A 27,756-nucleotide genomic window follows, 5' to 3' on the forward strand; every position below is an offset into this window, starting at 1 on the left:
ACCCCGGTGGTGCGGGGCACGGGAAGGGGGGCGCACCGCCACCGCTCACCCCCCTTTCCCCCGCAGGCCGCCCCCCCCCCAGTACGGCTTCCCCCCCGCCCCCTCAACCAGGTCGGGGAGAGGTGGCGGCGGGGGGTGTCTGGGGCTGCGCCCCCCTCCCCTCCGCGTCCCCGCGCCTCCCGGGGGTTTTTATGAATGAAAGGCGGTATGCAAATGAGCGCGGCCCGGGGGGGAGCGCGAAATGGCGGATGCGCGGGCGGGCAGCGCGCACACGTACGCGCGTGTCCGCGTCCCTCTGTCCGCCCGCGGTCTGTGTGGTTGCGAACGGGGGTGTTGAGGGGGTGTGAGGGATCCGCACCGGCTCCCGCCGGAGCAACAAAGGGTGGCCCCTGCCTGCCCGCCCGCCGCCCCCGCCCGGCCCCGGCCCCGCTCACTCGTCAGGGTAGGCTTCCTCGGTCATCTTCTCCCCGTCTAGGCTCATCCCTCGCCGCGGGCGGCCGGGCTGCGCCTCCGCATCTTCCTGCGCTTCACATGGCGGGGGAGGCCGCGCCGCGGCGGGCCGGGGCTGGCGGCCGCGCCGGGCCCGACGGCGCGGGAGCGCGGGCGACGGGGGGGCGGAGGAGGCGGGGGGGAGCGGGGGGAGGGGGGGGGGGCTACGGCCGCGCTGGTCGCCGGGCGGCGGCGGCCGGCGGCGGCGGCGGAGGAGGAGAGGTGGCGGTCAGCTCGCCGCGGGGGCGCGGCGGGGCGCGACGGCGGCGGCGGCGGCGCGGGGTCCGGGCCCGGGGGAGCGGCGCAGCGCCCGGGGGCAGGCGGCGGCGCCGGGCCAGCCCCATGGCCGCGCTCACGCCATGGCGGGGCGCCGCGGGTGGCGGCGGCGGAGCGGGGAGGGAGGAGAGCCCCGGCAGGAAACGGCGGCGCTGCCGAGCGGCCGCGGCCGCCGGGAGCGGGCAGGGCAGCGCCGGACCCGGGAGGGAGGGAGCCGCGGCGGCAGCGGCGAGAAAGGAGGAGACGCGCCTGCCAGTGGCGCCTCCCCCGCGGCGGCGCGGCCCGCCCCGGCCCGCCCCACCGAGCCCCCGCGGCGCAGCGCCCGGGGTGCGGCCGCCGCCGCGCTCGCCTCCGCCCGCCGGCGCCGCCCCCCGCGCCGCAGCCCCCGTGCCCCGCCCGCTCCGGCTCGGCTCGGTCCGACTCGGCTCGGCTCTTGGCTCAGCTTGTCCCGGCTGAGTACAGGCTCACCCAGCCCCGCTTAGCCCTGCGTAGCCTGACCGAGAAAGGCCCGGCTCGGCCCCCTCTCGCCCGCTCTGGCTCCCTTCAACCCGGCTTTGCCAAGCTGGGCTGGGTTCAGCCCGACTCAGCCAGGCCCCGCTCAGCTCGGTTCGGCCCAACCCAGCCCGGCTGGGCGCAGCTCCTTGTGGCCGACAAGGGCTTGGCGCGATGCTGCGTGTGCAGCAGGGGGTTTAACAGCCTGTTGGTAGAAGAAGAGCATAGAGAGGCAACGTGGCCCCCACAGAGCCGTGTCTGGAGGTGATGGGGCTCCTCAGCCCATGGAGCGGGGTTTCTGACCCCCCCTTGCCTTTGTCCCACCCCATCTTGCCCTCTACAAGACCCCAAATCAACCCTTGGAGCCGTGCTCAGCAGCGCTGTGGGGTGAGCCCAGGCATGCTGGTAGCATCACGTGGCTATTTTCAGAGGTCAATTTAATTGGTTTTTTTTGTTACAACAAACAGTGCCATAACTGGAAACGCTCTCACAACTTGTGATGTGTCCACAGCTATGCCATGATATCTCCTGCCCTGGAAATTTTCTTGGTCCATAGAGGAAGGTGTGGCAGGAGCCAACTATTGAAAAGAAAGTTTGGCCCATGAAGTTGAATAACTAGCAGCGAGGTTTGGTTTTGCTTTCCCCATCAGGTCCTCTGTGACATGGCAATCCTGGGAGAAGAAATCTTTCTGTCCCATCCTAGCACATCACCTTGCCTTTCCAGCCTCCGGCTCCTCAACTGCAGCATCTCTTTCCCATTGCAGGTGGGGAGATGTCCTGTCTCTGCTCTTACGGCGTACGGATATTCGGGCCCCATAGGGCTGTGATTTCTAAGGAAGCCACTTACCAATTGATCTTTCAAATCTGATCTGTGGGATTTAGTCTTGAAAGGGCCTTCAGATTTTGAGGTGGAAATTGTGTTTCTGCTCTGTTGGGTTTCAGTTTCTAAGTGCTGTAAATTTTCTTTTCAGGAACAGAAGTGGAAACTTGGAGAAAAATCTGAGGAGTGCTAGTAATGCGACAGAGGCAAGAGCTGATGAGAGCTTTGAGGTCTTCTTTATGGGTGGATAATCCCAAGGAGAAGCCATTTGTCCTTTGGAGATGGTACCAGAATCCGCAGCTTTGGTGGCATTACAATATTATAGTAACGCACTTGTCATTGCTGAGGGTTTGGCCATAACACTAGATAACATGTCAGAGTGCAAGCCTGGTCCCTTCCCCTCGGCAGCCTGTGGCATGCTCATTCAGATGGCAACGCTGTCTCTCCCTGGCCCCTTCCCACCCGTTCATTCCTCTGCAAAGCACAGTCTGATACACCCTCGGCTGTGCTAATGCATCCCCCCCATTGGGGAGTTACACTGCTGGATCTGCTAAATGGTCCCAGCTAATAATACTCCCCAATATCTCTTTATTTTGGAAAGTTATTCAAGGATCCATCTTGCAGAATGGCATGATAAACATCTTGGCAAAGCTGAGCTGGCAGCCAAAGGAAGTATCAGGGCAGGAGTAAGCGGTTGGGGCAAGGAAATGGCAGGAATGTCTTCAGCTGCTGCACCATAAAAGACCAGATGTAATGATTTGACACACTTCCACCCATCCTATGTCTTTTTTTTCCCCCCTAAACGATGCTGAGATTGCAGAGACATCTAACATCCTTAAAATCTTTCACGCCAAAAATCTCCATGGTCAGCAGGAGAATCGATGCGCATGAAGTGGGGAGCGTGGTGTTTAGCAGTTGGCTACTACAGAACCAGAATAAAGGAAGAGTTATAGCCACAGGAAAAACCCAGGGTGCAATCATGTAATTAAAAGGCCATTATAATGTATATGCCGCTGAGGAGGACTGGGTATTAATCACTGTCTGTTTAATGCTTGAGAGCTTGACGGTGTGATCGGGATGTATTTCTATGTACTTGTGTGGTGGTGTACGCGTGTATTTGCCCCAACGGTGAGAAGCAAACCTGTCTGAGGCTTGGAAGCTGAAATTTTACTCGATCTAGTTTCTTGAGTCATTTCCTGTGGATTTGCGAGATCTCGCGTTTGATCTCTGCTTTCACTGTCCTGCTGATTTGGAAACTGCTAAGCTATTTGTTCTCCGGACGAACGCTCCAACTATTACTTCCATCCTGATAAATATTGACTTTTATTTTTCTAATATTCAGATTACTGTGCCGGTTCTGGCGCGTAGCGCTTTCAAGATGACTGACTTTTCTGAATGAAAAGGCTCTCGGAGGTGTGATTTCCGTTTGCGCATTGTACTGTTTGTATCCAGACCTTCTGCTTACACACAGAATAGCGCTTCCCTGGGATGCGATCGTTATGGTACCTAGAATTAATTAGCCATTGGTGGCAGAGCTTCCAGACAGCAGCTTCTGCATACTAACGATTTTCACGCTATGACCATCCAGCAGTTTATATTCAAAAGGAACGTTTATTTAGCAGAATAATACTTTAGCCGTTGCAGAGAACCTGGTATATGGACCTTGTTTCTGCTCGAACTGGAAATGGACTTCCCCGAGTGCTGTTGCACCTTTAGCTAGCACTTATTTGGGATTAGAACTGCTGGAATTTGAAGTGGCAGAGTTTAGCATGGCATTTTCTGCAGGCTTGCAACGTAGCCTCCTACCTTCACCTACTCTTGCTTTTAAAACTCGTACCTTTGAGCTGAAATCTTCCACGCTGTAGATTTAGGAACCTAAATACGAATTTTGGTACCTTGTTGACTGTGCTGGTTTCAATGACTTTTCCACTGACTCACTCGGTGACTTTGAATGAGTGAGGAGTGGAAGTCAGCAGTCCTGAATCATGAGCAGCAATCATACTTTAAAAGCAATGATTACATCCGTGTTTTCCCCCATTATAATGGCTCAGAATTTAAGAGCTACAGAAAAGATCTGCAACAGTTGCAGTCAGCTTGAAAGCTTTCAGTTGACACATTTTGGGAGATCTCGGAGTTTGGAAATACAAAGGTTTTTTTTTTTTCAGCAGGAGTGGGATTTCAGCATGCGGTTTGGAGAATTACTGGGAGGATTTCAGACACCTAGCAGGAGAAGAGGAGGTGGTGGGCTCCTCACAGTCTTCCCAGGATGTCTTCTTGAAGGGCCATAAGACCAGAGAAGGAAAGCAGAAAGGGACCCTCGCTGCCAGATGGGCAGCTTTGCCCAAGATCTGGCTATCCCACTGTTTTCTCCATTTCTTGGTTTTTGTAACCATGTGTTTTACTAAGACAGAAAACAGCAACCCAAGTTTACAGGATCTCTTCACTAATCTGTGCGTGCACTTCTGTGCAACTTTGAGGTGCTGGTGCTGGTGGCCGAGGGGGAAGAAGGGGAAGGGAGGAACGGGGAAGAAGACTAGACATCTCCAAAATAAGCCAGTGCTTGCCAGTTTAAATAAAATAAATGGCTAGTTAGAGGAGCAGCTCAGTGCTTTCAGCTGAAAGCAGAGGTGGAGCAGGAGCTCAGCCCTTTCTGGACACCACGGGATCCACCTTGGGCAATGTCTCAACGGCTGGGAAGGCATTGACCAGTGCATGCAGTCACGCATATGGGACAAACCTGGTTTCATTTGTAGCTGTATTTACGAAACCATGCGTTTTCCTTCACCCTCTCCCAAAATAAAAGCAAGGTTTATTGAAATGAAGGGATTGGGAGGAAAAGAGGACTTTTCAAAACCCTTGCTTTCCTACTGGGTGCTCTGAAGTCGTCTTAATATTCAGCCGTATGTGATTTATAGCCCTCCTGACATGATGGTTTGGTGTTTCCTTTGTGTGCATAACTTCCTTTTGATATAAAGAGGTGATAAAAAACCCAAATTGTAATCTCACAAGCACATGACACATTGTCTTTGTGGTGCAGATAGCAGGAGAAAGCTCTGATCTTGAGTTCAGCGCTTCAGCCTTTCCCCCACCCCCCAAATTTCACCCTCGTGACAGGGTAGCACTGGCAGGTTTAGTGAGACAGCAACATTGGCAGGGGCAATTCCTTCAGATGTAGTGATACAGGATGACATTTTTGGGGTGTCCCACTAGAGTTGAGTCCCTGGCATGGACTCAACAAGAGGTGGGTGCACAGCGGCTTCTTGAACTTCTTGCATACCTTTTTTTTGCTGAATGCTTGGAAGGAAAAACTGCTACACAACCTTCACGTATCACCGTCGGTTCCCCAGCAGTGCTTTGCTTCTGTTCATTCCCAGCTCGAAGCGTGCCCTGGCCCACCAGATTGAAAAATACGTGTGCACAAACTCTGCCAGTGTCACGGATGCACTGGCAACCTCAGGATCAGTCCTAAAGCTGGGCTACTTTTGGCATGATGGAAGGGCTGCTCTCCTCTCAAGATGGCTTTCCACCCTTGAGAGGTTTCTGCATTTGTGATACAGCTGTTTCCAGGGCCTCATGGGAGCTGAATAAACAGATGCCAAAAATCTGTTTTTACTGTAGGGAGCACAAAAGTGGATGGATCTGGGAAAAACACTGGAGCTGTGCACACCTTTTCCTCCCTTCCTTGGGGATAATTTAAATTAAGCCTGAACCCTTAAGTGTATTTTCAGAAAGTCACCTTCTGATACCCAAACTTCACTTGATAACTGGTGTTCCTCCCTTTCTCACAGAGCTGATGGGAGACCACCCCATCTGAACACCCCTGTCTCCTTTATTGCAAAGCTCTTTGGTCAGCCTCAGCAGGTGACAGGAAAGCTCTTTGGTCTTTGCCTCAGTCTTTAATAATAAGGTTAGTAGTTCCCAGGTGAGCTGGCCTATGGTGTCTGAGGGCAGGGAGGGAGAGCAGATCGAAGCTCCTGTGATCCAAGAGGAATGGGTCAAGGATCTGCTTCGCCAGCTGGATGCCCACAAGTCTATGGGGCCTGATGGTATCCACCCGAGAGTCCTGAGAGAGCTGGCGGATGTCATTGCCAAACCCCTGTCCATTTTCTTTGGGCAGTCTTGGCTCACTGGGGAAGTTCCGCTGGACTGGAGGCTGGCGGATGTTACCCCCATTTACAAAAAAGGGCGGAAGGAGGATCCGGGGAACTACAGGCCTGTCAGTCTGACCTCGGTGACGGGCAAAGTCATGGAACAGGTTATCTTGAGTGCTATTAATGAGCACATACAGGTTAACCGGGTGATCAGGCCCAGTCAACATGGGTTTATGAAAGGCAGGTCTTGCCTATCAAACCTGATCACCTTCTATGATGGGTTGACCCGCCTGGTTGACGAGGGAAAGGCCGTGGATGTAGTTTTCCTTGACCTCAGTAAAGCCTTTGATACAGTTTCTCATAGTGTTCTGGTTGAGAAACTGGTAACTGCTGGCCTGGATAGGCACACCCTCCTTTGGGTTAAAAACCGGCTGGATGGCCGGGCCCAAAGAGTGGTGGTAAATGGGGCTAAATCCGGCTGGAGGCCGGTCACCAGTGGGGTTCCCCAGGGCTCAGTGCTGGGTTGGTTCTGTTTAACATCTTTATCAATGACCTGGATGAGGGGATTGAATGTACCCTCAGTAAGTTTGCGGACGACACCAAGCTGGGAGGCTGTGTCGATCTGCTCGAGGGTAGGGAGGCCCTTCAGAGGGATTTGAACAGACTGGATAGTTGGGCTGAGGCCAATGGCATGAGATTTAATAAGGCCAAGTGCAGAGTCCTTCACTTGGGGTATAAAAACCCCAAGCATGGCTATAGGCTCGGGGAAGAGTGGCTGGAGAGCTGCCTGGCGGAGAAGGACCTGGGGGTGTTGGTCGACTATCGGCTTGATATGAGCCAGCAGTGTGCCCAGGTGGCCAAAAAGGCCAATGGGATACTGGCGTGTATCAAGACTAGTGTAACCAGCAGGAATAGGGAAGTGATCCTGCCCCTGTACTCGGCACTGGTGAGGCCGCACCTGGAATATTGTGTCCAGTTTTGGGCCCCTCGCTTTAAGAGAGATATTGAGCTCCTGGAGTGGGTCCAGAGAAGGGCGACTAAACTGGTGAAGGGGCTGGAAAATAAAACTTATGGGGAGCAGCTGAGGGAGTTGGGGCTGTTTAGCCTGGAGAAGAGGAGGCTGAGGGGAGACCTGATTACAGCATACAAATACTTGAGAAGGGATGATGGGGAGGTGGGGGAAGGGCTCTTTACATTAGTGATGGGTGATAGGACAAGAGGAAATGGGTATAAGCTTAGTCAGGGGAGGTTCAGGTTGGATGTTAGAAAGAATTTCTTCTCTGAAAGGGTTGTCAGCCACTGGAATAGGCTGCCGAGGGAGGTGGTTGAGTCCCTACCCCTGGATGTGTTTAAGGGTGGATGTACTGTTTAGGGACATGGTTTAATGAGGGATTAGGGACGGTTGGACTGGATGATGTCTAAGGTCTTTTCCAACCTAGAAATTCTATGATTCTATGATTCTATGAACTATTCACTACTTACTTTGGCAAAACCAGTTTTCGTGGCTTGACCTGCTTTTCTCACCTAGCGTCTTGCTGTGAGTAGAGGGTCCTAGTTCAGTATCTGAGCAGTTGTAATCGCAGGTTTACCCAGTCCAGGCCCAGCTTTGTCAGAAACCCCCACACAGATATTGATTAGGAAAGGCTTCTGGAGATAAATTAAGCTTTTGAAGTATGGAAATGAGGACATAGGTGGGTCACACGTTTAGTGGTGTAGGGTACGCAGGGGAAACGAGTGGAACGAGCGTTGTGTGTACCCTACCTCTATCCTCCTTAACGGAGCCCTCGGCTTCAGGTCCGCCCAGTGACACTGACCCACCAGTCCTCTACAGACACTCGACAATATTTAATTTCAAAGAGTAGCAGTCCACCCTCTTCTCCAGGCAGATATTTTCCCTTGTGTCAACGTCCTCATAACAACTCCAGCTAGGCAAATATAGCACGTGGCTTATGAGTGTCCTGAAAGGACTCAGAGGTGGAGAGTTGGAGCTAAAGAAAGTTCATAGTTAATCCCATGCACCGCTGGATAGCTTTGTCAGGGATAAATCATGGCACATGAAGAAGCTGGGAGGAGAGTTTAATGGTCCTGCAGAAAGCACCACCTTAGACAACCATCCTCCTCCGAGACGCTTGCGTTGCTGTTCCCGAGGATTCCCATGGAAAATCATCACACGCTCCTTTTATGTCCTTATAATCACGACCGTATTATGCTTCCCTGCCCACTTCTAAGGAGAAAAGTAATTAGTCACCCCACACAAATCTTTTGGGACTGTACATACACTCCGGTAGGTATTCCAGCTCTGCCTACCAGGGAATGAAGACGTACAGCTCTGCTCTGTGCGTGATTATTAACAGACAGTGTCATTTGCAGAAAGTGGGTGCAAGACCTTTCACGTGCCTACCGCCAGCCGCATCTCCAGCAGTGTTTGCTGCCAGGGTTAATGAAGCCCAGAATTGCAAGCCTAGGTTATGAGAACTTCATGTCTGCAAAGCTAAAAGCACATGCTTGCCTCCCCAGAGCTCACAGCCTGTTCACAAAACTCCCTTGTTTTGGATAGGAGCCTCTCCAGTCTCGTAGCAAAAAAAAAAAAAAAAAAAAAAAAGGCTGGTTATTGCTGGATGCATGTTCTGACCTTAAAAGCTGGAAGTCAAAACAATCCAAGATATGAGGCGAACTGAAGTGGCAGCTTGAAGGGCTTTTTTTGTTCATTCTACAGTTAATACCATCATGCTAAAATTGCAAGCGAGGAGGAGTGGGGGTTAATTTAAGGTTTATTGTGACAAAGAAGAATTATTTCGAAAGTGCTGGAAAACAGCAAATGGAAGACATTCTGGAAAACAGGCTTAGTTTCCATAGACAGGAGTACTTGACTTATGTTGTAGGGCCTGTGAGGGAAACCTCCTAGATCCATAGCAGGTAAACATTTGCCTTTGATTCTGTTTTTCTCTTAGTCTATAAACCTCAGCATTTACACTTAAATGGATGTGCTGAAAGCTGTGTTTAGGGAAAGAATCTCATCCCCTCCTGCACGTACTTTAAACACGTGATAATTGTTTGACTGCAGCTTTACAAAGTATGGCTGGAGGGGTGGTTTTTCCAGGAGGAGTTACCTGGCACTGATGATAACTGCCTGATTCAGTTCCACTGAAGGCAGTGGCAGCAGGATAAGACCATCCAAAAGAGACATTTCATTTTAAATAGCTGTAACGTACCTTCAGTGGCGTATGGCAAATTCCTGCCTCCTGATTTCACATACCGGAGAGGTCCCATTGATGACATTAGGAACACACATGTATGCTAGGACCATGCATGTCTTCAGGGTCACACGTGTTCAACGGGGGCATGAATCTCTGCAGAATTATGGGCCTTGCTTCAGAAATGTTTTTGATTGCCATACGTTTCTGGGGGAACAAAGGACAAGATGCTCAACAGCATCCAAACACTGAGCTTCTTATACATCCCCAACTCAGCAGCACTGTCTGGCATTTTAAGCATTTTATCACTTAAAAAAAACAAAACAGGGAGCTAGAGATCTTATGAAGAAGACGTTTGGGTGACTGATGACATTTTTTTTTAATGCCATCAGTTTTGTCTTCATCAGACCTATCACAAAGTCTGGGATCTTTATTTTTCACTTTCTGCTTCTTCTCTCTCACCAGATCTGTTCCTCTCATACAATGTAATCCAAAACTCATCAAGGGGTGACAGAATTACCCTAACTGCATGGCCCATGTGCACTACCCTACATATAACTGCTGCTTCTCATACCAAAGCCATCACCGCACTACCGGCACTGAATTTATTACTGCATAAAATGCTCTAGATAACTGTGACATTGAAAAGCTGCTTATAAATCGGTTCCTGCTCAGCTCTAAAGAGATTTGGGTCTTCTCTTTGACGTTTCTGAGTCTAAGGAGGTAGCAAATGTGAAAGCTCTCCTAAAAGACTTGATCAAAGGCCTGGGAGATGGCAGTCCGAATTTTGGCCCTTCTCATCTCTCCAGGTCACAGGCAAACTGGGACAAGTCTTTGTCTTCTCAAAAGAAAGATGGATAGCTGTCTTGCTTTAAAATCCTGGGGGTTGCAAAGCAGAGGTGATTTTTACCTTGCTGTAGCAAGTCAAGGTCAACTCTATCCCCTCTGCAGATGGACTTTGCTAGTAATGGGATGAGCAAGGTGCCCTTTGAGAAAGGGCAACAGAGCCTGCTGCCTTCTGCTTTCTGAAGAATACTAGCAGTGGAAAGGACTTTGTGCCACTACTATACAGCTGTCACCAAAATCACAGCCAGAGTTTTACTTGACCATAAAATCTGCTATACCAGAAAGCAGTGGAAGCTTTGCAGGAACTTTGTTTACTGCACACAATTACCCCAAAAGAGGCTTTGACCTTTTAACAATGGCACTTGGTTATACAGAATTTTCTCATTTTCTCAATTTTCGAAGTATCTGGGGAAAATAATCACTGAGGAATATGATATCTTGAAAAAAGATAATCACCCAGGTAATAAACGATGTATTGTGACTTTGCATATAGTTAGTGCATGTGCGTAACCATGTATTATCTTATATACTCATTTTCATGAGTATCCTTCACAGTCTTTTGTAAGGGTGGAGGAGAGCATTGGTCTTCCGCTAAAGCAGAAGAACTCACAGCCCGAGGAGATACCCAGGTGTCAGGGGGAGAGCTCAGACTCAGAACCACTTGGGAGTCATCTAGGACAGGAAAACAACATCCACTTGAGCTTAATTCCCCGTGCTTATTTATGTGTGTCTAATTGCTTGGCTGTAAGTGGTATTTAAATCACCTAACCCCCTCTGTTCCCCTGTAATTTACTATCAGAAAGGACAGAAATAAATTCGAACATGTTTGTGAGACATACCAGAGGTACTCCAAACTTCAGAGAATTTTGAAGTAAGTTAAATGCTTCAAGCCTAGACACCACAGTGCTTATTCTCTCCTCATAGTTTATATCAGCGTGGATCAAAATAAAATGCTGCTGTGAAGTTGCCCCATCAAACTGAACGTGATTGTAATAGTTTGCCCAGTGCGGCCTTAGTAAAAGTGTTCCAGTGTGCATTTCCACTCTAGGAAAATTCTTTACGCCCTGATTTCCAAGTTTGAAAATAACCCTCTACAGATAAAACACATTTTTCACCCTCCAAAGAAGTGTTTTCACCTACAAATACTTTTTGCTGCCTAAACAAGAGCCCTTTCCTTTGCACTTGTGCCAACATGTAACTTGGATAAAGAATTAAACTTAGATTCGTAGTTATAATGCTTCCCCTGACTTTTTTTTTTTTAATAATGACTGTAAGACATATGCCGTCTCTCTTCTCAATTTTAATCTTTCTAATGAAGGTGCATTTGAAGAAGGCACGCCCTTCAGAAAATGTTTTGCGGTATCATATTTGTGCCTTTAGTGTTGAGGACCAGCTGCCTTTTCAATTTTAAATGCACTTTTCAGGGTCTTACATCACAGAGGCCTAAATGAAAACACACCTACCATAAAGGAGTGCAGCACATGCATTCATCCTGGAAATTGTACGGCGACATGAAAGATATCCAAACGCTATATGTAATTTCAAAGATGAGCAAGGCTTGGCCTTTCAGATGTCCCACGCGTGGGAAGCACCCACATCCCGCAAAATTGCAAGCTTCTGAATCATGGAAGTCAGATCATAAAGCCTCTAATTCCCACTGGTTTGAAGGCATGTGCGACTGCGAAAATTAAGCCCAGTGCTGAATCAAGGGTGGCCTGGAGGATGTGAGCCTACGGCCAGGCACCCAGTGTGACCCAAGGAGCTGCAGAGCTCAGGGTCTCCCTTTCTGCCTCTCAGTTCCTCCTCCACATGGTTTTCAGGCTCAGCGGTCACGGTCTGGTGGCTCCCCGTAGTGTGAAGATTTTTCTCACTGGTTTACAGGCGGAGAAGGGCTGGACATGCCCTGTGTAAAGAATTATTTGTTTAGCTCTAGGTGTCTTTCTCTTACTTAAGATTTTTTCTCTTATTTAAATTCTTTTCCTCTCCAGTATGATGGTATAGACAAGGAGTAATACCACTGGTGCCTTTATTTTAGATATATATATACCATGGTGAGACCAGCAGCTGGCCTTTAACATAGCTCCCTGAAGGTACGCAGCTATGGAAACCTCGCCACAAGTTGTGCATCCTGCAGAACCAGACTCCTCCTTTCTGGGTTCGTATGGGATTGATGCCCAATTCATTCTTCACTTCCATGGCTTCCAGGAGCCAAACGGGTAGCTTCAGAGATCTGTTGGCTCCATCAACCTAAGGGTAAACACAGGGACCCCCCAAACTCAGCCAGAGTGAGAGACTTCCTCTTCTGCCTCTATTCGACAGCAGTCTGTACTCATAACTCACTGCTAGGGGGAAAGATTTCGCAATCTGTGCCGAGTATCAGACATTGGCAATCCCTCTCCCGGAGTGTCGCAGTCAGAGAGCCTCCTGGGCTAATTTAGGAGGCGCAGTGCTCTCCCGTGTCTAGACATTGCAGTAAGTGTTATTCAGCTGTCTGTGGGGTTACCGGGCTTGACACAAAAGTTCTAGCCAAGCTCAAAAGGAAGAGGAAATATGGGAATATTTGCCACCAGAAGACATTGCCTCCCTTGACATTTTCATCTGCAAAACAATGGCTTACAGAGAGTTTTGAACTGGAAGGTGATGTTGGCCTTTTTCCTCTTTTGACTTTTGTTTCCTGTAGGTGAGTCTCTGGAGTTACTTAACGTTGTCATCGAGTCCTAAGGATTCCCCTCCCTGTCCTCTTTCAGTCGCATTACATCTCCCAAGTTGCCTGCAACGTGAAATTGCTGAGGGAAGACATTTCTGTTAAAATTGGAAGCCATGAACACAAGAGCTGCTCCTCCCAAAGGAAATGTTGTTCTTTTTACTTCCATGTCCTGAAATAAATCTTCAAGCTTTGCTCTGTACCCGGGTAGGCCCACTTGGGACTTCCCAGTTTCCTATAAATTCTGATTTACTCTCTTGCTGAGTCCATGGAACCAGATACTAAATCTGTATTACTGAAGAAAAAAAAAAAAGGACAATAAAACCCTAATTGAAATATTTTGCTGAAAAATGTCGCAGCGTAGTGATTTTTGAAACAAAAGCTCAAAAAATATTTTTTACTTTTCTAAACTAGGAAAAAAAATGCATGTGGATGCCCCTTTGGTTGGAGTGGAACTGGAAAAGTCTGATATGACATATGCAATGCCATCTTCAGGGAAGGGAGAGCTTGGCTTTGGCTTTTTATGGGTCTTTTTGTGTCTTTGTGATGAATATTGTAGGGTCAGTCTTGGGAAGATTCGCTGTGATGTTAAGGAGAAGGTGGCTCTCTCAGGCACGAAGGTGGCTCCTTTGGAAAGGCTGAAATTGATCTGTCTGCCCTTGGGTGCACCTGAACTCCTCCATAACCTCAAAGTGTGGGGGCTCTGCACCCCCCTTCTCTCTGACCCAGGGCAACCAGATGCTCAAGGCTTGGATCTGTCCTGGTGTCCTAACAAGCATCTTTGGGACATTGTTTTGTCCTGATTTTCTTTTCTGGATATGTTTTTTTCTCCCAACAAGCCCTTCTTAATCCATGCCAAGAAGACAGGACTCTCCAGCACAGGAGACACATGCCTGACTCATCTCACCACCCTCCCCAACTCTTCCTCCCTTCACTGCTCCTTTCTCCCTTCAGAGTCATCACTCAACTCAGCACCTCAAAAAGTCGGTGCATTTATACCCCTGCTCTCCCAGATCCCGAGGGATAAATTCCCCGTCGATCCCACTCAGAGGGATCGTTCTCGTGTGTGGAGTGTCTTTAGGGTGCAACGTGCAGGACCACGATGCAAGATTCCCTGGCTGAAACCCAGATGTCACGCTCCCCTCCACAACGTGAAGATGAAAGTCAGCTTGGCCACAGCAAAACCGCGGAACAGCAGTGGAACCTCGCGCGTTTGTGGAGATCATTTGAGGCGCCTGAAGCTTTGCTTCAGATTTTCAGGGGGTGCAAAATGCACGGATGTGTCCATCAGCGGGACCTCCAGAAGGACAAAATGCCATTGGGATCCCCGCTACGAATAAGGTCGGCGTCACAGGATTTCCGCAAGCTTATGCTTATCTTCTAGACGAATCTCCTGGGGAGGAAAAGTCAGACACACGCACAGGTACAGTGAGCACAGCTGTCTGTTGTGGGGCTGTAAGGAACCGCCGGAAACCCGCGGAGGAAGACACACAAAAAAAAAAAAAGTGAAAAGGGGAAAGGAGGGGGAGGAAGAAGCTGTTTTTCTCAAAGCTTGGCTGCTCTCGCAAGCAGAGTTTCATCCCAAAAGAGACACAGGCGTTGGGCAGGTTTAGACCATTAAAACCTTTCGGTATTCTGTAGATGCTGAAATGGAGAGAAATTTTGCTGCACAACAGCGTAGTGGTTAACGTGCCGTTTTCAGAAGGGTGCACCCATGAGCAGGCACAGCAGCTTGCTGTGCTGATAAACCTCGTTTCTGCTCTGGAGTTGGGGAAACTGAGCCATGGGAGCAAATCCACTTGCCAAAACCATACGGTAAGTGTGACAGAATTAGAAAGAAGATTGACTATGAAGAGATTCCCCTTACCCTGCCTGCTTCACGCGCTCGTGCAAAGACTACATCTGCATCGAGCGGTTTAGATGCTCCTGAAATTCATGAGTCAGGCAGCCTGGATAATACCGACTCACTTCTTATGTAGAAGTTAAGATTGAGTAAAAAACAAGGCACCTGAGGGTTCGGTTGGCCCTGAAGAAGCAGAGCTTTGTTGCTCGCTCTGCATTTGCCCGTGCACTGCATGACAGGGAGGCACAAAGCAGGGAATGTGTCCTCTGGAAAGACCCAGGAAAATAATAGCTGCCTAAGATCAGGGGCTGAGCTGGAAAACGGAGAGAAAAAGAACTGGATTGGGTCGAAGCGAAAGAAATGTCCATTTTTTCTTTTTTTTTTTTGTTTGTTCAGGGGAAATGAGAAAAACCCCAACGTGTTATTTTGGGTCAACCCAAATCACATTTTGAATGTAATGTTTTGTTTTGAGGTTAGTTACCCCTCTTGCTTCTCACACTTTCTTTTATTTCAGGTCTCTTTTGAGTGGAAAATGCCACTTCAAAATACAAATCAAAGGGTTGTGTTTAAAAGGCATTGAAATGAAATGCTGTGGCATTTTCAAAACGGTTTCTTTCAAGAAATGTAGATATGTATGTCCTTCCCCCCTATATTTTGGGTACAGTTGAAAATGTTTACCATGTTTCAGTCATTTTGGAAGCTCCAAAATTGCATGGTTTGGGTTTGTCTTTTTTTCCCTAGACATTTTTGGTTTGGGTTGGTTTTTTTTTTTTGGCCTCATTCAGTTCCTGCTGAGCAATTGCTTCTGCAGAAACAAGAAAAGGGAGGCGTGTAACCTGGGGAAGGGGAGGTCACAGCTTATATTAGCAAAGGCCCGGGGAGTGCTTGCAACTCCTGGTTGTATCTTCAGGGCACAGGACGAGGCTCACAACAGCGCCTGGGGCAGAGCCCAGGCTATAGCTGAAGGCAAGAGCATTGCTCTTATTTCCCAGCAGAGATATTGAAAAAGCGACAGTGAGGAACAAGTTGGGGCGATGGGAGATGGATGTGTGCAGCTTTATGGCGCTTGGTTTTAAACGGCTCTGCCGCTGGATGGCTGGTTTTCTAACAACCAGATCACCGGCACCAGCCTTTCATCCCAATAAACTCTGGATTTTCTCAGTTTGCGGTTGTATAGAGATAGATGTGTAGGGTCAGGCAAGAGGTGTCGGGGGCTAGTTTTGGTAGTAAGCACCCCATCCCCTGTGGGGTTCTGCAGGGCTCTCTCCTTCAGCACGTTTGCCCTGTTAGGGCTGCGGATGCGGAGGTGCGCTCGGAGCTACCTCCCCACTCGAGCTGGGGGTTTGCTTGCTCACCAGCGGGCAGGCCAGGGATTTACGGAGGAGCAGAATGCCTCGTGCTCACACCAGATAAGAGAGGTGATGCTGATAGGCATGAGAGAAACATCCCAAGCAACTGACTGAAGCAGAAATGTGGTTTGTAGCTCGAGTGTTTGCCCGACTTGTTGGCACTCTTGGGCAGAGGCAGGCAGGAGCCGGGCCAGGGGGACTGCGGCTGCACTATGATGTCCAGTGAATAGTCAAGTCCTAGAGCTTCTCTTTCCAGCACTAACATCTAATGTGAAGGCAGTAGCCCTTTAAAACCAGATGCATGGGAACTGGCAGCTTAGGTGACGGGCATTTCCTTCCAGACCAACAAATAATGCTGTGTGCTCCGACTAGCAGGGGACAGAAATTCTGAATTCAAGCCATTTTAAGTTAGCAAACTCTTTTTCTGATTTTCCCAGAGCTGGCCAGCTGTGGCCTTCTGTGTTTGCTTCAGCATGTGATGTTTTGTAATGAAGTGGTGGGGTCTCAGCAGGCCTTATTCTGTCACTGGAACAATGAAGCATGGACTTTCTTTATATCCTGAAGGGCATCAAATAATAAGAACAAGAAAAGTTGTCCAGCTGTGCTTCAGCTGGAATAGTTTTCTCTTTTCATTTTTTCAGTCAGCCTTAGTAGACAGCGTGGCTGCTTAATTTACTTATCTTCCGAGGAGGATACTTAAAATTTAAATAGAAAACTGGATTTAAGAAGTGGCGTGTGTCTAGCATGAAGAAGTAAGAATTACTCCTGCTGGAATAACCTTCCTTTCCTTACGATTATATTAGGGAGGAATTTGGTCTTCTACTTGGCAGCTCGGTGCACAAGCTGAATTTGTGGCATCGTTGGCGGTTGTTATTAACATCTAGAAATTAATTCCTAACCTTAGTCACCTCAGGTGATTTACTCTTGAAAAGATCACATAGCTTGGTAAATTTGGGAAGGATAAGTAAAGGAATACCAACCCAAACTGCCTTCTGTCTGGCAAAGACTAGGGTCACTCAGGTTTCTTAGCAGTGCTGGGCTATTCACTACTTTGGTCTAACCCCCTGCAAAACCCACTGGCTAGTGAAGAATTGCGGGCAAAACCCACTGGCTGGTGAAGAATTGCGGGCAAAGTCCACTGAATGGTCTACTGACTCGGAAGAGTGTCTGGAGGTGGCTGTCACGGCTTGCTAGGGCTCAAGGTGTCTTGGAGAAGGAAGCCAAAGCATCCAGCAGGCTCTCGCTGGCCCGTGAAGGTGCAGGTGGATGTTGACTGCTCACAGCCTGTCTCCAGCTGCTCGTCACAGCAAGGTGAAAACGAGCCCGATAAGCGGCTTAAAGAGCAGAATTTGAAGGGAGTGGGTTGAGGGACCTGCAGGGACGGTGGTGGTGGGAGCAACTCGGCCAGTGCAGCTGCAGCCAGAGGAGGACGTGCATCTCCACCCATATCCTCCCTCTAGGAAAGGACCTCCTGTGAGGCAAAGCCCATCTCAGCAGGGACCTGGGGAAATAGGTTGTGATGAAATGATCCTCGCACACCCATTGAAGCGCATCAAGCAGGCGGCATGAGGAACGAACGACTCATGCGTTAAGCCCATCATACTTGCTATCGGATTTTTTGTTGTTGTTGTTGTTGAAACCACTACAGAGAGCAGCACGTTTCTAGGAGCCTGGCTCTAGCAAGCAAACTTCCCTGTGGCTTCCTGCCGGCTTGGGGAGGATTCATGTCTGGGGATGCTTTACCTCTTCCGTGCCAACTCAACTGGAGCCATGTCTCAAGATGGTTCTTTGATATTCTATACAAAGGATTGTTCCTCGTGGTGTTTTTGTCATGAAATAATATGTTTCTGCAAAGCTCAATCTGATTAAAATACAAAGAATTAGGATGGGGGACTGGATACGTGCAAAGTAGTATTTATGTATCTGTTTCTTTTCTTAATAGATAGGCCTGCCAGTCCCACAAAAACTTAAGCATGCACTTAATGTTCCCGGTGGCTAATCCCATGAAAGCCTACTCCCAGCGTATAGTCAAGCACACACGTACATCTGTATAAGGCACGGACTGCACGGCCCTAATGCTGATGTGCTGACTTAGGGCTGCTGCGTTGTGAGCGTTTGCATGTCTGGAGCGTCTCATCAGACTCGAGGATGCATAAACCCTCGCTGTCTGGATCTACAAGGTATTAAGTAGGACTTGGAAAATGGAGGGCTGGCAAGGAAAGGCGAGACGTTACATTTAATGATGTGAATTAATGGTAGAAGCCAGGCCCAGGATCATTAAATGATGGCTCTGCTTGTCCATTATTTACTTCAGCTTTCCTTCTGCCTCTGCGAATTACTGACTCCTGCGCCGTCTGCCAAGCAGTGGCACGCTTGCCATCACTTTTTCTCCAATGGACACTTTTGTTAAATATTGTTAATATTTCAAAAGCAGGCCTAAATTGTACGCAACTATCAGTCTTAGGCAGAGGGAGAGAAAGCTCAGAGATAATGCAATATATGCACCTAGAAAGGCGTGCACCTTCTCTCTCGGTAAAATTGGTGAATTACTCTCAGTGCCGCAACAGCGTTCGCCATTACTGCAACAACTTACGGCCTTTGGCACAAGACCACCAGAATTTTTGCTGCAATCTGATAAAAAGCCAACTGTACCAAAGCAGCAAAGAGATTAAAAGCTAAACAATTAAAGGAAATGGGGAAAAAAAACCCTCACAAATAAAAAATTACAGGCTAGAATTTGAATTTATGTGACGTATTTTATACTGAAAGCTTTTGGTGTATGAAGGCAGCTCTGTGGCCCTCTTGAGACTGGAGCGACTTACACCGGCGTGTAGGTACTGCTGTGCAATTATGGGATCTCTAGAGCATCTGCGATGGTCAATCCTTCCTTCCTGCAAGGACCCCATAGACCTGGATGCTTGGGGAGGTGTGCAGAGTTAAGCTTTCGATTTAACCTGAAACAAAAGTCAGCTTGAGGCTGCCAGATTGTGCCTGGTTTCAGATCAAACCCCTGTGAAAGTAGTGAATTGAGTATGGTTTCCACTCAAAACCATAAATCGGTCTTGATTTGCTTGAAACTTTGCCCAGGGTTGGTTTTTTTTTTTTAGTTTTTTTTTTTTTTTTTTAATCTTGGCCCGTGTTCTAGGTTTGTAACAAAATCTAAACCAAACATTACTGGGTTTCAGGTTTAGTTGTGAAAGTTTAACACAGAAACCATTTTCCTCGGGGGGAAGGGGATATGCTGGCCTGTGTGCTAAGGCTGAGGCTCAGTTTTTATTCTTTTTGAGAATGACAGCGGCAGTTTGTAATTTCTACCTTGAAAGCAGAAGAAGCTTTGGCTCAACATCTGATCCAAAGGACAGAATGGAGGAGGGTGACCATCACGTCCGCGCTCGGATCTCCAGCCTGGTTTTCCCATCGCTGTTAGCAACGGGGAGTGCATTAGCGTGGAGAAGCCCCGCTGTCTCGCTGCTATGCTGTTTAACTCAGACCAGAGCAGCTCTGAATCAGGGTCAGCCTTTGATAGCATGGAGGCCAAAGATAGCAGGAGGACAGATTTCTGCCTGGCGCATGGTAAGATCAGCAACTGGGAACCATGCCATCACAAGGGAAGGAGCTGTAAGAAATTGCAGCTTCCAGCTCATGCTGAATTCCCGTCTCACCAGGAGCGAGGCTTGTCATGTAAGGAAGCAAGATACCATCCATTAATTGCTGGCAGCGTTTTGTCTTTCTGTGAGATAGGAGCTTCCGATTCCTCTTGTGTTTCTCCCAGCAAGCTGATCCTCACATTTCGGAAAGAAAGTCCAGGCTGGCATGCTACCCTTGGTCTGGTCTGGCAGGGAAACCAAGACTCCAGCATTTTCCCATTAGCCCAATGCTCCGTGCGCCATCTCGTGCGGTGTGAAACGGAGGATTATTTTTTTTCTTTAAACAAGATTTCTACTGTGCACAAGGTCAAAGACTACAGGAGTTACTGTTTGCCATGCTAAAACATTGCTGCTGTCTCTGATAAGCACGGATACACTGTGTGGTCCTTACAGCTTTTGACCCAGAGGCGTGAAGGCTAACACCGGAGCTCTCTTGGTGTGCCTGGCTATAATCACAGGAAGCTCATTCATTACTCAGGTCCTGAAGATATGGAAGTCTGGATAATCAGTTTGGATGGGAGGGGTAAATTAATTCTTTCCTTTTACCCTTGTTGATAGAGCAATTCATTCTGTCATGAGAAAATTTGGAAGTGGGAGAGAGTTGCGGTAAACTGTGAGTAAAACCTGAGATTTCAATCAGATGTTGTGGTCCAGCTTTGCTGCTCCTTTTCTCTTTAACCTTACTTCCCCTGACTCCTCATAACAGGGTCTTTTTCAGGGCTAAGACACCCTTCCCAGAGCCGTCCTTTTGAGATAACTGGGATGGCAGATAACTTTTCATCCAGGGAATGGACTGGGAACCTAAGGAAGTGCATCTGCTGTCTCTATTCAGGGGACCGGATGAGATCCTGGAGAAAAATGCCTAAGGCAGTACAGATGCAGTTGTCTCCAGCCACTAGCAGCAAAAGCAGATCAGAGATCTCCTATGGAAAGCAGGAAAGCAGTGTCCCAGGCAGTTGGGACATAGCCTTTCTGCCTCTGCCTGGTCTGTTGGGCACTGCTGAACTCCCCTGACTTGCTGTTACAAAAAGATCTGAAATAACACTCCTTTGGCTGCTGCCCTGGGTGAACTTCGTGGGACGGGGGAGGTAGTGCCCATCTCCAGCAGCCTGTGCCCTTCTCCTGGCAGTGCCTGACTCTTGAAGGGATATTTTATCCTCTCCAGAGGCAACTGCTGAAATATTGTTGACCATAGAATTTGAAAAGATGGAAAACTGAAGCTGGGGCTGTTTTTTTTTGTTTTGTTTTGGGTTGGGTTTTTTGCTACATTCTAAAAATAACATTTCAAATCATAGTGCAATAATACCACCGTGTGTTTTAGGGACATTGCTATCATGGTGGTTTTAGAAGCTTGTCCAGGTCCTACGAATTTCGGTGGGGTGCCTGCATAAGGGGCCTTCACGCTACTTTGTAACACTGAGGTCTGAAACCAGAGGTTGTTAGCAAAATGTCAGGTGTCAAATCCATTTAAACATCCTACATCATTTAGATACAGTAGTTGTCGCAGGAAATGAACAGTACCTTTGCATGGCTGTGGAATTAGAAGAACTTGCTGCTTATTTTGCCTAATTGCTTACCTGTCTGCTGCAATCTCATTCCACCTTTTTAAAGCTCCTGACAGTGGCTATTTGGTAGGGTGGGGCTGGATGTTATTTAAATTAGAATAGGGGGGAAATGAGTGTTTCCTGAGATCACAGGATCACCTTTCAGTCGCACCAGTGGGAGATAAAGCTTGTTCATTAATTGGAAGGGATGAAACCCCAAGGCACCAGATGCCATTCCGTTTAGAGTTGGCTGCAAAAAAAAGAACTGTGTGCTACACGAGTTTTTAGCCCGCCAGGATTGCGTGAGTGTGGCTGCACTTTCCATCTACAAAACACAGCTATTATTGTTTTTATTAAGTTGGTACAGGTGTGAAATGGTCTATTTTTTAGACCTTTTTCTCCTCAAAGCACTGGTGCTGCTTTATCTATATTGAGGCGGTGAAAATGTTATATGCTACCAACCCAGCTGTGCATCATGTTAGTTTATGGAGCTGACAAAGGGGTTTTAAGTTAATCCAGCTGATTTGGGAGTGCTCTGATACAGAGCTGACCTCTAGCTTCATGTTGATGACAGGCAGAGTGGTCCCATCAAAGGAACTTGGTACTTAGGTGTCTTTAAGCTGATGTAAGTGCCCCTTCTCCCTCAGGTTGTATTGGTACAACACTTTGGCTATTTGTAGAGCTGTCAGTGGGCAAAACACCATCCTGGGGTTGCAGAGACCTTGCCAAATCAGGTAGTACCAGCTGGACTGAGCTTGAAGTGAAGTGATGAAATGTTGGCTATGCAAACGCCTGTCGGCTGGGCGTCGGTAACCTCGCTGCTTGCCAGGACCTATTGCTGTAAGGCAGTAGCTGCAGCTGCTCCTTCATCAGTCAATGGCCAAAACCTGTATCGATTGTGCCAAACCATTTGGTTTCTGCTCTTGCTATGGTTCCTCAGGTCTAGAGTGTAGCTTCTGCTCTTCATCTCCTGCTCTCTGCTTTGTATCCCTGAGTGTGCTGGTGCCTGTTAGTGCAAATGTCGATCTTGTTGGCAGTTCATGTACAGAAGCTGCAATACGGGGTCATAGGAGTGGGGAGGGTTGCCCTGCTCTGCCTGGGTGGGTCATGGGGCCTTTCGGCCTGCTGGGAAACACCATGTCCGAAGAGTTTTTGAGAGTTGCCTTCCTGGGAAGCTCGTATTGTGAAGATAGACCTTGCTCTGGCAATACAATGCTTTTGCCTGTGGGATTTTGGCCCTGAAATGAAGTGATTCTTTGCTGCTACAATTGTACATAGGCAACATTATTACCGACAAAATGATGTATTTCAACCTTTCCTGCCTCCTCGTAGTACTGTAATCCAAATCGTTGCGTTGGTAAAACGAATGGCAAAGTTATGGAAGAGAGTTTGAGCTGATCTAATGGCAGATTGCTGCTAGAAGAAGGGAGCATATCTCCCCTCTCCCTGTCCACTCTCTTTCTGCCCTTAACCGTGACTATTCTGCTTCTTGCTTTGTGCCAGTCTTCAGCCTGTTTGGGATCATTCAGTTGAATGAACTGAACGAGGGGCTTGAAAAATGAAACCTAAAGTGAAAAAGTAAAAACCTAAATCCACACACACAATAAAGGAGATTTTTTTTGACCACACTGGTCAGCAAAGGACGGAGTCCAGCACATGGGAAGGGAAGGGACAGAATGCAGAGTGAAAATGAGAGCTGTGGTGGGGATGGAAATGAGGTAAGGAAGAAAAGAGAAAGGAAGGAGGAAGAGGAGAGCAGGGAGCTGTTATTCAAGCCCAGCCATTTGGTGGAACTTCACCTTCTTCCTGTTGCCCAAGTCTCAAGGTGAGAGACCTGTCCTCTGCCTTGCATCTTTGGAAGAGACCTTTTCCATGTGTTTGCAAACGAGTCTAGCAGCAGTGACGGCAGCCTCAGCACCCGCCCATGTGCAGGAACGTGGATGCACACAAAGGTTTGGGACCTCTTCCTCCAGGCATCTAGATTAAGCTGTTGGCCTCAGCCTACGGAGCACTGCTGCTGGACGCATTCGTGCACAATGACCTGGGAAGAAGCGGGGAGTTAAGCTCTGAGGCAGGGAGGAAACAAGCTGAAACGAATGTAAGAAGCACTGTTTTCAGGCTGCAAGACATGCCATAAGTAACCTGAACAAAAGCTCTCTATCCTAGCAAGGTGTTAATTATATACCCTGTCTTTCTGGATATGTGTGAACAGGGTCTCTTTGCCCACTGGGAACAATAGGTGTAATTATTATTTAGTTGGAAAGAGAGGAAGCCCAGCTGCCTTTAATGCACAGGATCAAATGAAGGCCAATAAAGTGTATGCACACGTGGCCTGCGCTCTGTGGCTTAGTGTAACCTACAGAGTTTGCCAGTGTAATTCTAGGGTGTGGAAAGAAATCAACTCCCCCACTGCTGGCAAGGCGCTGGTGTAGACAGAGCTATGCTGACAGATGAGTGTTTCTGACAGTTTAGCGTGTCTGGGTACGTAGGTGGTGTTGCCGTAGGCTGAAATTCCCTTTGGTGGCACAGGCTGTATCTCTGCTGGGGGGTTCAAGCCATGCAGCTCCACGGCAGAAGCTTTCACAGGACAGGCAAGGACAATGACACTTTTCTCGTCGTCGTTGTTGTCACTGCGAGGTATCTCCTAGCCTGGGATGACGTTTTTCACACGTTAGTTTGCTGACGTTCCAGGTGTATTGCAGGGTACGGTGTATCACAGTTGAGCTCTGTGTTTCGGTCTCTGGCTAAGGAGTGCCATAGGGGAACGAAATCTCTGAGGCTGAAGGAGGAAAGCATTTACTCTAGAAAATAATGCAGAACTGCTCGGGTCTGCTGGAGGGAGGCAGGGGGCTGCATCATGAAGACATTGTAGAGACAGAGAACAACTCACTCGAGCCTGTGTATATGACGCCCTCTCTCCTACCATTCCAGAGCTAATTCAGAAGATAAATCTCAAAACCCATCATCAGACTGTTGAGGTAGGGCCTGATACTGCCCTGTCTCCAGCAGGATCTGTTAAATTCTCCCAGTGTAGGACATCCCCTGTGCAGAACAATCCTGTGGCACAAAGCTGCCCAGCTCTGCTCCCCGCGACAAACCCTAGATGCTGCTCACCACCTCTTCAGCACACTGTGTTATAGTGTATTCCTCCAGCCTGCTCCTTCACTTTGGGAACCAGAGGATTTTCCCCTCCTGGCTGAGCACGCAAAGTGTGGACCGTTATGTCAACATCCATGCTGGCTCTGATTTTAAGAGTTGACTGTCATCAAGCATCAGTGTCGCCAGGGAGCTTTCTCCTAGGTATGGTCCAGACAACTGCTTGGACCGATCTTGTTAATGACTTATGTGCAGCTGTAGAAGAACATGGAAACCTTCTCTGCCAGAATGCTAGAGGAATTTCTAGGTTTAACCCTCCATGGAGTATCCTAGGCTTTGAATGTGAATAAAAAGGCATCTTCTGGTAAATGAGATTAATTTTATGAGGAGGGAAAATGTAAGAAAGTGAGCATTAAATTTGTTCACTAGTACAACAACTGTTGTACTAGTTTGTTGGAAAAAAGCATAGAGACCACCTTATGGATAGCTTAAACAACCATGGCTAACCGAAATCTGAGAGTGCAAACACGGAGCACAGATCTTTCTGCTACCTCCTCAAAGCGTAAGGACTGAGCAAAGAGGTGCTTTGATGAAAGTTTATTTCCCTCTGCTAAACGCATGCTTTTCCTGAAGAGGTGCCATGTATAAAGCAGAAATCATGCTAAAGGTGTAATTTTGTTTTCCAAGCCAATGTTTCACTTGCCTCCTCTTAGAATATACATTTCTTTGCCTATGATTTTGGCATGGCTGTACATATTTTCTATTCTCTTCAGGAGTGGTTTGCTTTGTTGTCATAGCAATGCCTTCTAACTCCTGCACTCACCAGTTTCTTTTCAGGTTCCTGCAGGCTGCAACCAGTCCCTCATTGTGATGATCACATCTCCTAGCAGCTTTAACACCTCTTTTTTTTTTTTTTTTTTATCTCTTAACTATAGGCACATTTAGTAGAGCGATTCCAAAGAATTCTGGCCCAAACAGGTTTTCAGGTTGAAGTTAAAAAAAAAAAAAGAAGAAGAAAAAAGGCAATAACGTTGTTTGCATCTGTTTGAGGTTTTCATTGTTCTACTGATGATCTAATATTTCAACATTTTTATTCATTCATCTTATCTTTTCTTGGACATGAGCTATAATTGCCTTGGTGCCCTGACTATTGGAGACGAGGTGCACCAGGCTAATCAATGTTGCTCGAGGTCTGTTTTTCCCTAGGCCATGATCACAAAGGCAATGTGAGGCAGGGACCAGGCCAACTCAAACAAAATTGTCCCCTTTTCCTGTGCAGCCTCACTCAACAGCTTTCCTTCTGCAAAGCTCCACTTTTAGAAGCTCATTGTCTCCCCTGGTGTCCAGCTCCACCTTGAATGGCTGATGAGGTAGAGCTCTTCAGCTGTTCACCGCTAAGCCAGGCAAGAAAGAGTTAAAGCTACACGAGTGAGTGAGGCTAGATGAATTTCTTAAACTCTCTCCCTTCATCCAGGGCACTCTTTTCGTATGAAATGGATCATCCCAGCCATGGGATATTGCTGGAAATGGGCAAAATGGCATGGGGTAAGAACTCAACTTTGCACTCAAGCGTTGGGCCCAGCTTTGCTGCAGGCTTCCCCCTCCGGGAGCAAGTCACTCCCTCCAATCTGCGTGTCAGCGTGCCCAGGGCAACAGGGAGAAAACATTTTCTGCCTCATGCGGGAGGGCAAAATCCTTCCAAGTCCATCTAGGCTTAGGTAACTCCATGTAAGAGATGACAACAGATACTACGTAGGAGAGCGTAGATGCTCTTGGTAATTTCTGCTGTCCATGGCAGACCACAGCAGGGACAACTGTGAGTTTGGAGGTACTGCTCAGCGGCTGCCTCGAACTAAGACAGGGATGCTACTTCTAGCAACATACCTATATTTACGTTGAAGGTGAGCATGATCTGACCTCATTGTAGTATACCTCCTGCGTGTTCTGCAGCTGCTGGTTTTAGATGTGTATGGGAATCGCTTTCACAGGATGGGGTGATTCTACCATCTTCCATTGCACAGCTCTCCCTTGTTTTGTTGATGCAAGCCATGTATCTGAGAAGATAGATGAGGCTTCCAAAGTAGCGAGCCAAAGGGGCCATAGCCGATATGCTCACCCCCAAATATTTTCTTGAGACGGATTATTACAGGCTTTCATTCCATCCTTACCACACAAAATACAAATCACAGAACAGAGATGGCTCCCGCTCCAAAGAGCTTTGTGTATCACACAGTGGCTGTACGAGGTTGCTGGCTAATATTTTGTTGCTGTTGGAATTAGTTTCGATATGAATCAATATAATTTTTTTTTAGTGTGGTAGGCGCGTACGCTATGCAATTGAAAGCAATTTTAAAGGAACTCGCGCTTTAATGAAACTCCTCTTGGGTTTCAGTTCCAAAGTGACTATCAGGCAGGATCATTAGTTGTTTGCTGTCTTTGTAAACATTACATTCAGTTTGGATTGTGGTTGTTATTGTTGTTTTTTAAATCAAAGACGTTAGATTTTTTTTCTTTTTCCCCAAAGTAGGAACATTTATCTTTGAATCCTCCAACAGCTTTGGAATGCAGCCTCCACACAGACTTTAATAGCAAAACCCACTTCTTCTGACTCAGGGACCATTTGATGAAATGTCTAGAGAAGCAAAAAGCAGCAACAAAAAAAGCTTTACACAGATGCTTCCCTGTGACTAACAGAATGTCCACCCAAAGTGGAGAGAGTATAAGTACGTTTGTCATATGTGGGTGTATTTTTCCCATACATTCATTTTTAAAGCTATGCAGTAGAGCACTATAAAATTATAGTTTTACAAATAAGCATTATTTGACCGTCACTGGGCTGAGCTGATGACTCACTCTGTGACCTCCATGCAAGTCATTTGATTTTCTTGTTCTTCAGTAAGACTAGCTGGGAAAGAGGCTGAAAAAAAAATAAAAGACAAACCCAGAAGACGTTCCTGACTATATGTTCCCTACCTAAGCTTTGTGTGTTGACTGGGAACACAACATTGGAAATAAGAGCTTTACAGCTGTTGGCTTGATGTCTGTGCCTAGCCCTGTAGGAATTGTGGGTGGCCAGTGTCTCTGAAAAGCATGCTCTAAATATGGGTTGTGGTGTCTGACCTATTCTAAAACATCAGCAGTAGAAGACTTGCAGGCAGCTGCCAATATCATTATAGTGTCCCATTGTCACTGTGGTGTGAGCTGGGTCTTTTAGCAATATAAACGTACCGTCTCCAGATGCACTTGGAAACATTAGCCTTATAATACGGAGCTTACAGGCTTCAGCGTGTCTTTAGCCATCTCAGTCCCTGTTTACTTTCTGATACCAGGTTTCTCTTTGACCTGAAAGCTACATATTTGCACAT

General features: G+C 47.8%; 1 protein-coding gene across 1 annotated transcript in view; it reads left to right on the forward strand.

The window, feature by feature from the left end:
- Nucleotides 1-207: 207 nt before the first annotated feature.
- The window catches only part of LOC147529317 (uncharacterized), a 32,646-nt gene continuing 5,097 nt past the window's right edge, over nucleotides 208-27,756 (forward strand). The window contains 7 exon segments of the mRNA XM_086626489.1: nucleotides 208-228; nucleotides 230-442; nucleotides 1,908-1,973; nucleotides 1,975-2,021; nucleotides 2,229-2,320; nucleotides 2,679-2,763; nucleotides 4,246-4,358. Of these exon segments, the coding sequence (XP_086482615.1) occupies nucleotides 208-228; nucleotides 230-442; nucleotides 1,908-1,973; nucleotides 1,975-2,021; nucleotides 2,229-2,320; nucleotides 2,679-2,763; nucleotides 4,246-4,358 (637 nt within the window).

Source organism: Tauraco erythrolophus, chromosome 2 (assembly GCF_009769465.1).
Source record: "Tauraco erythrolophus isolate bTauEry1 chromosome 2, bTauEry1.pri, whole genome shotgun sequence".
Lineage (NCBI taxonomy): Eukaryota > Metazoa > Chordata > Aves > Musophagiformes > Musophagidae > Tauraco > Tauraco erythrolophus.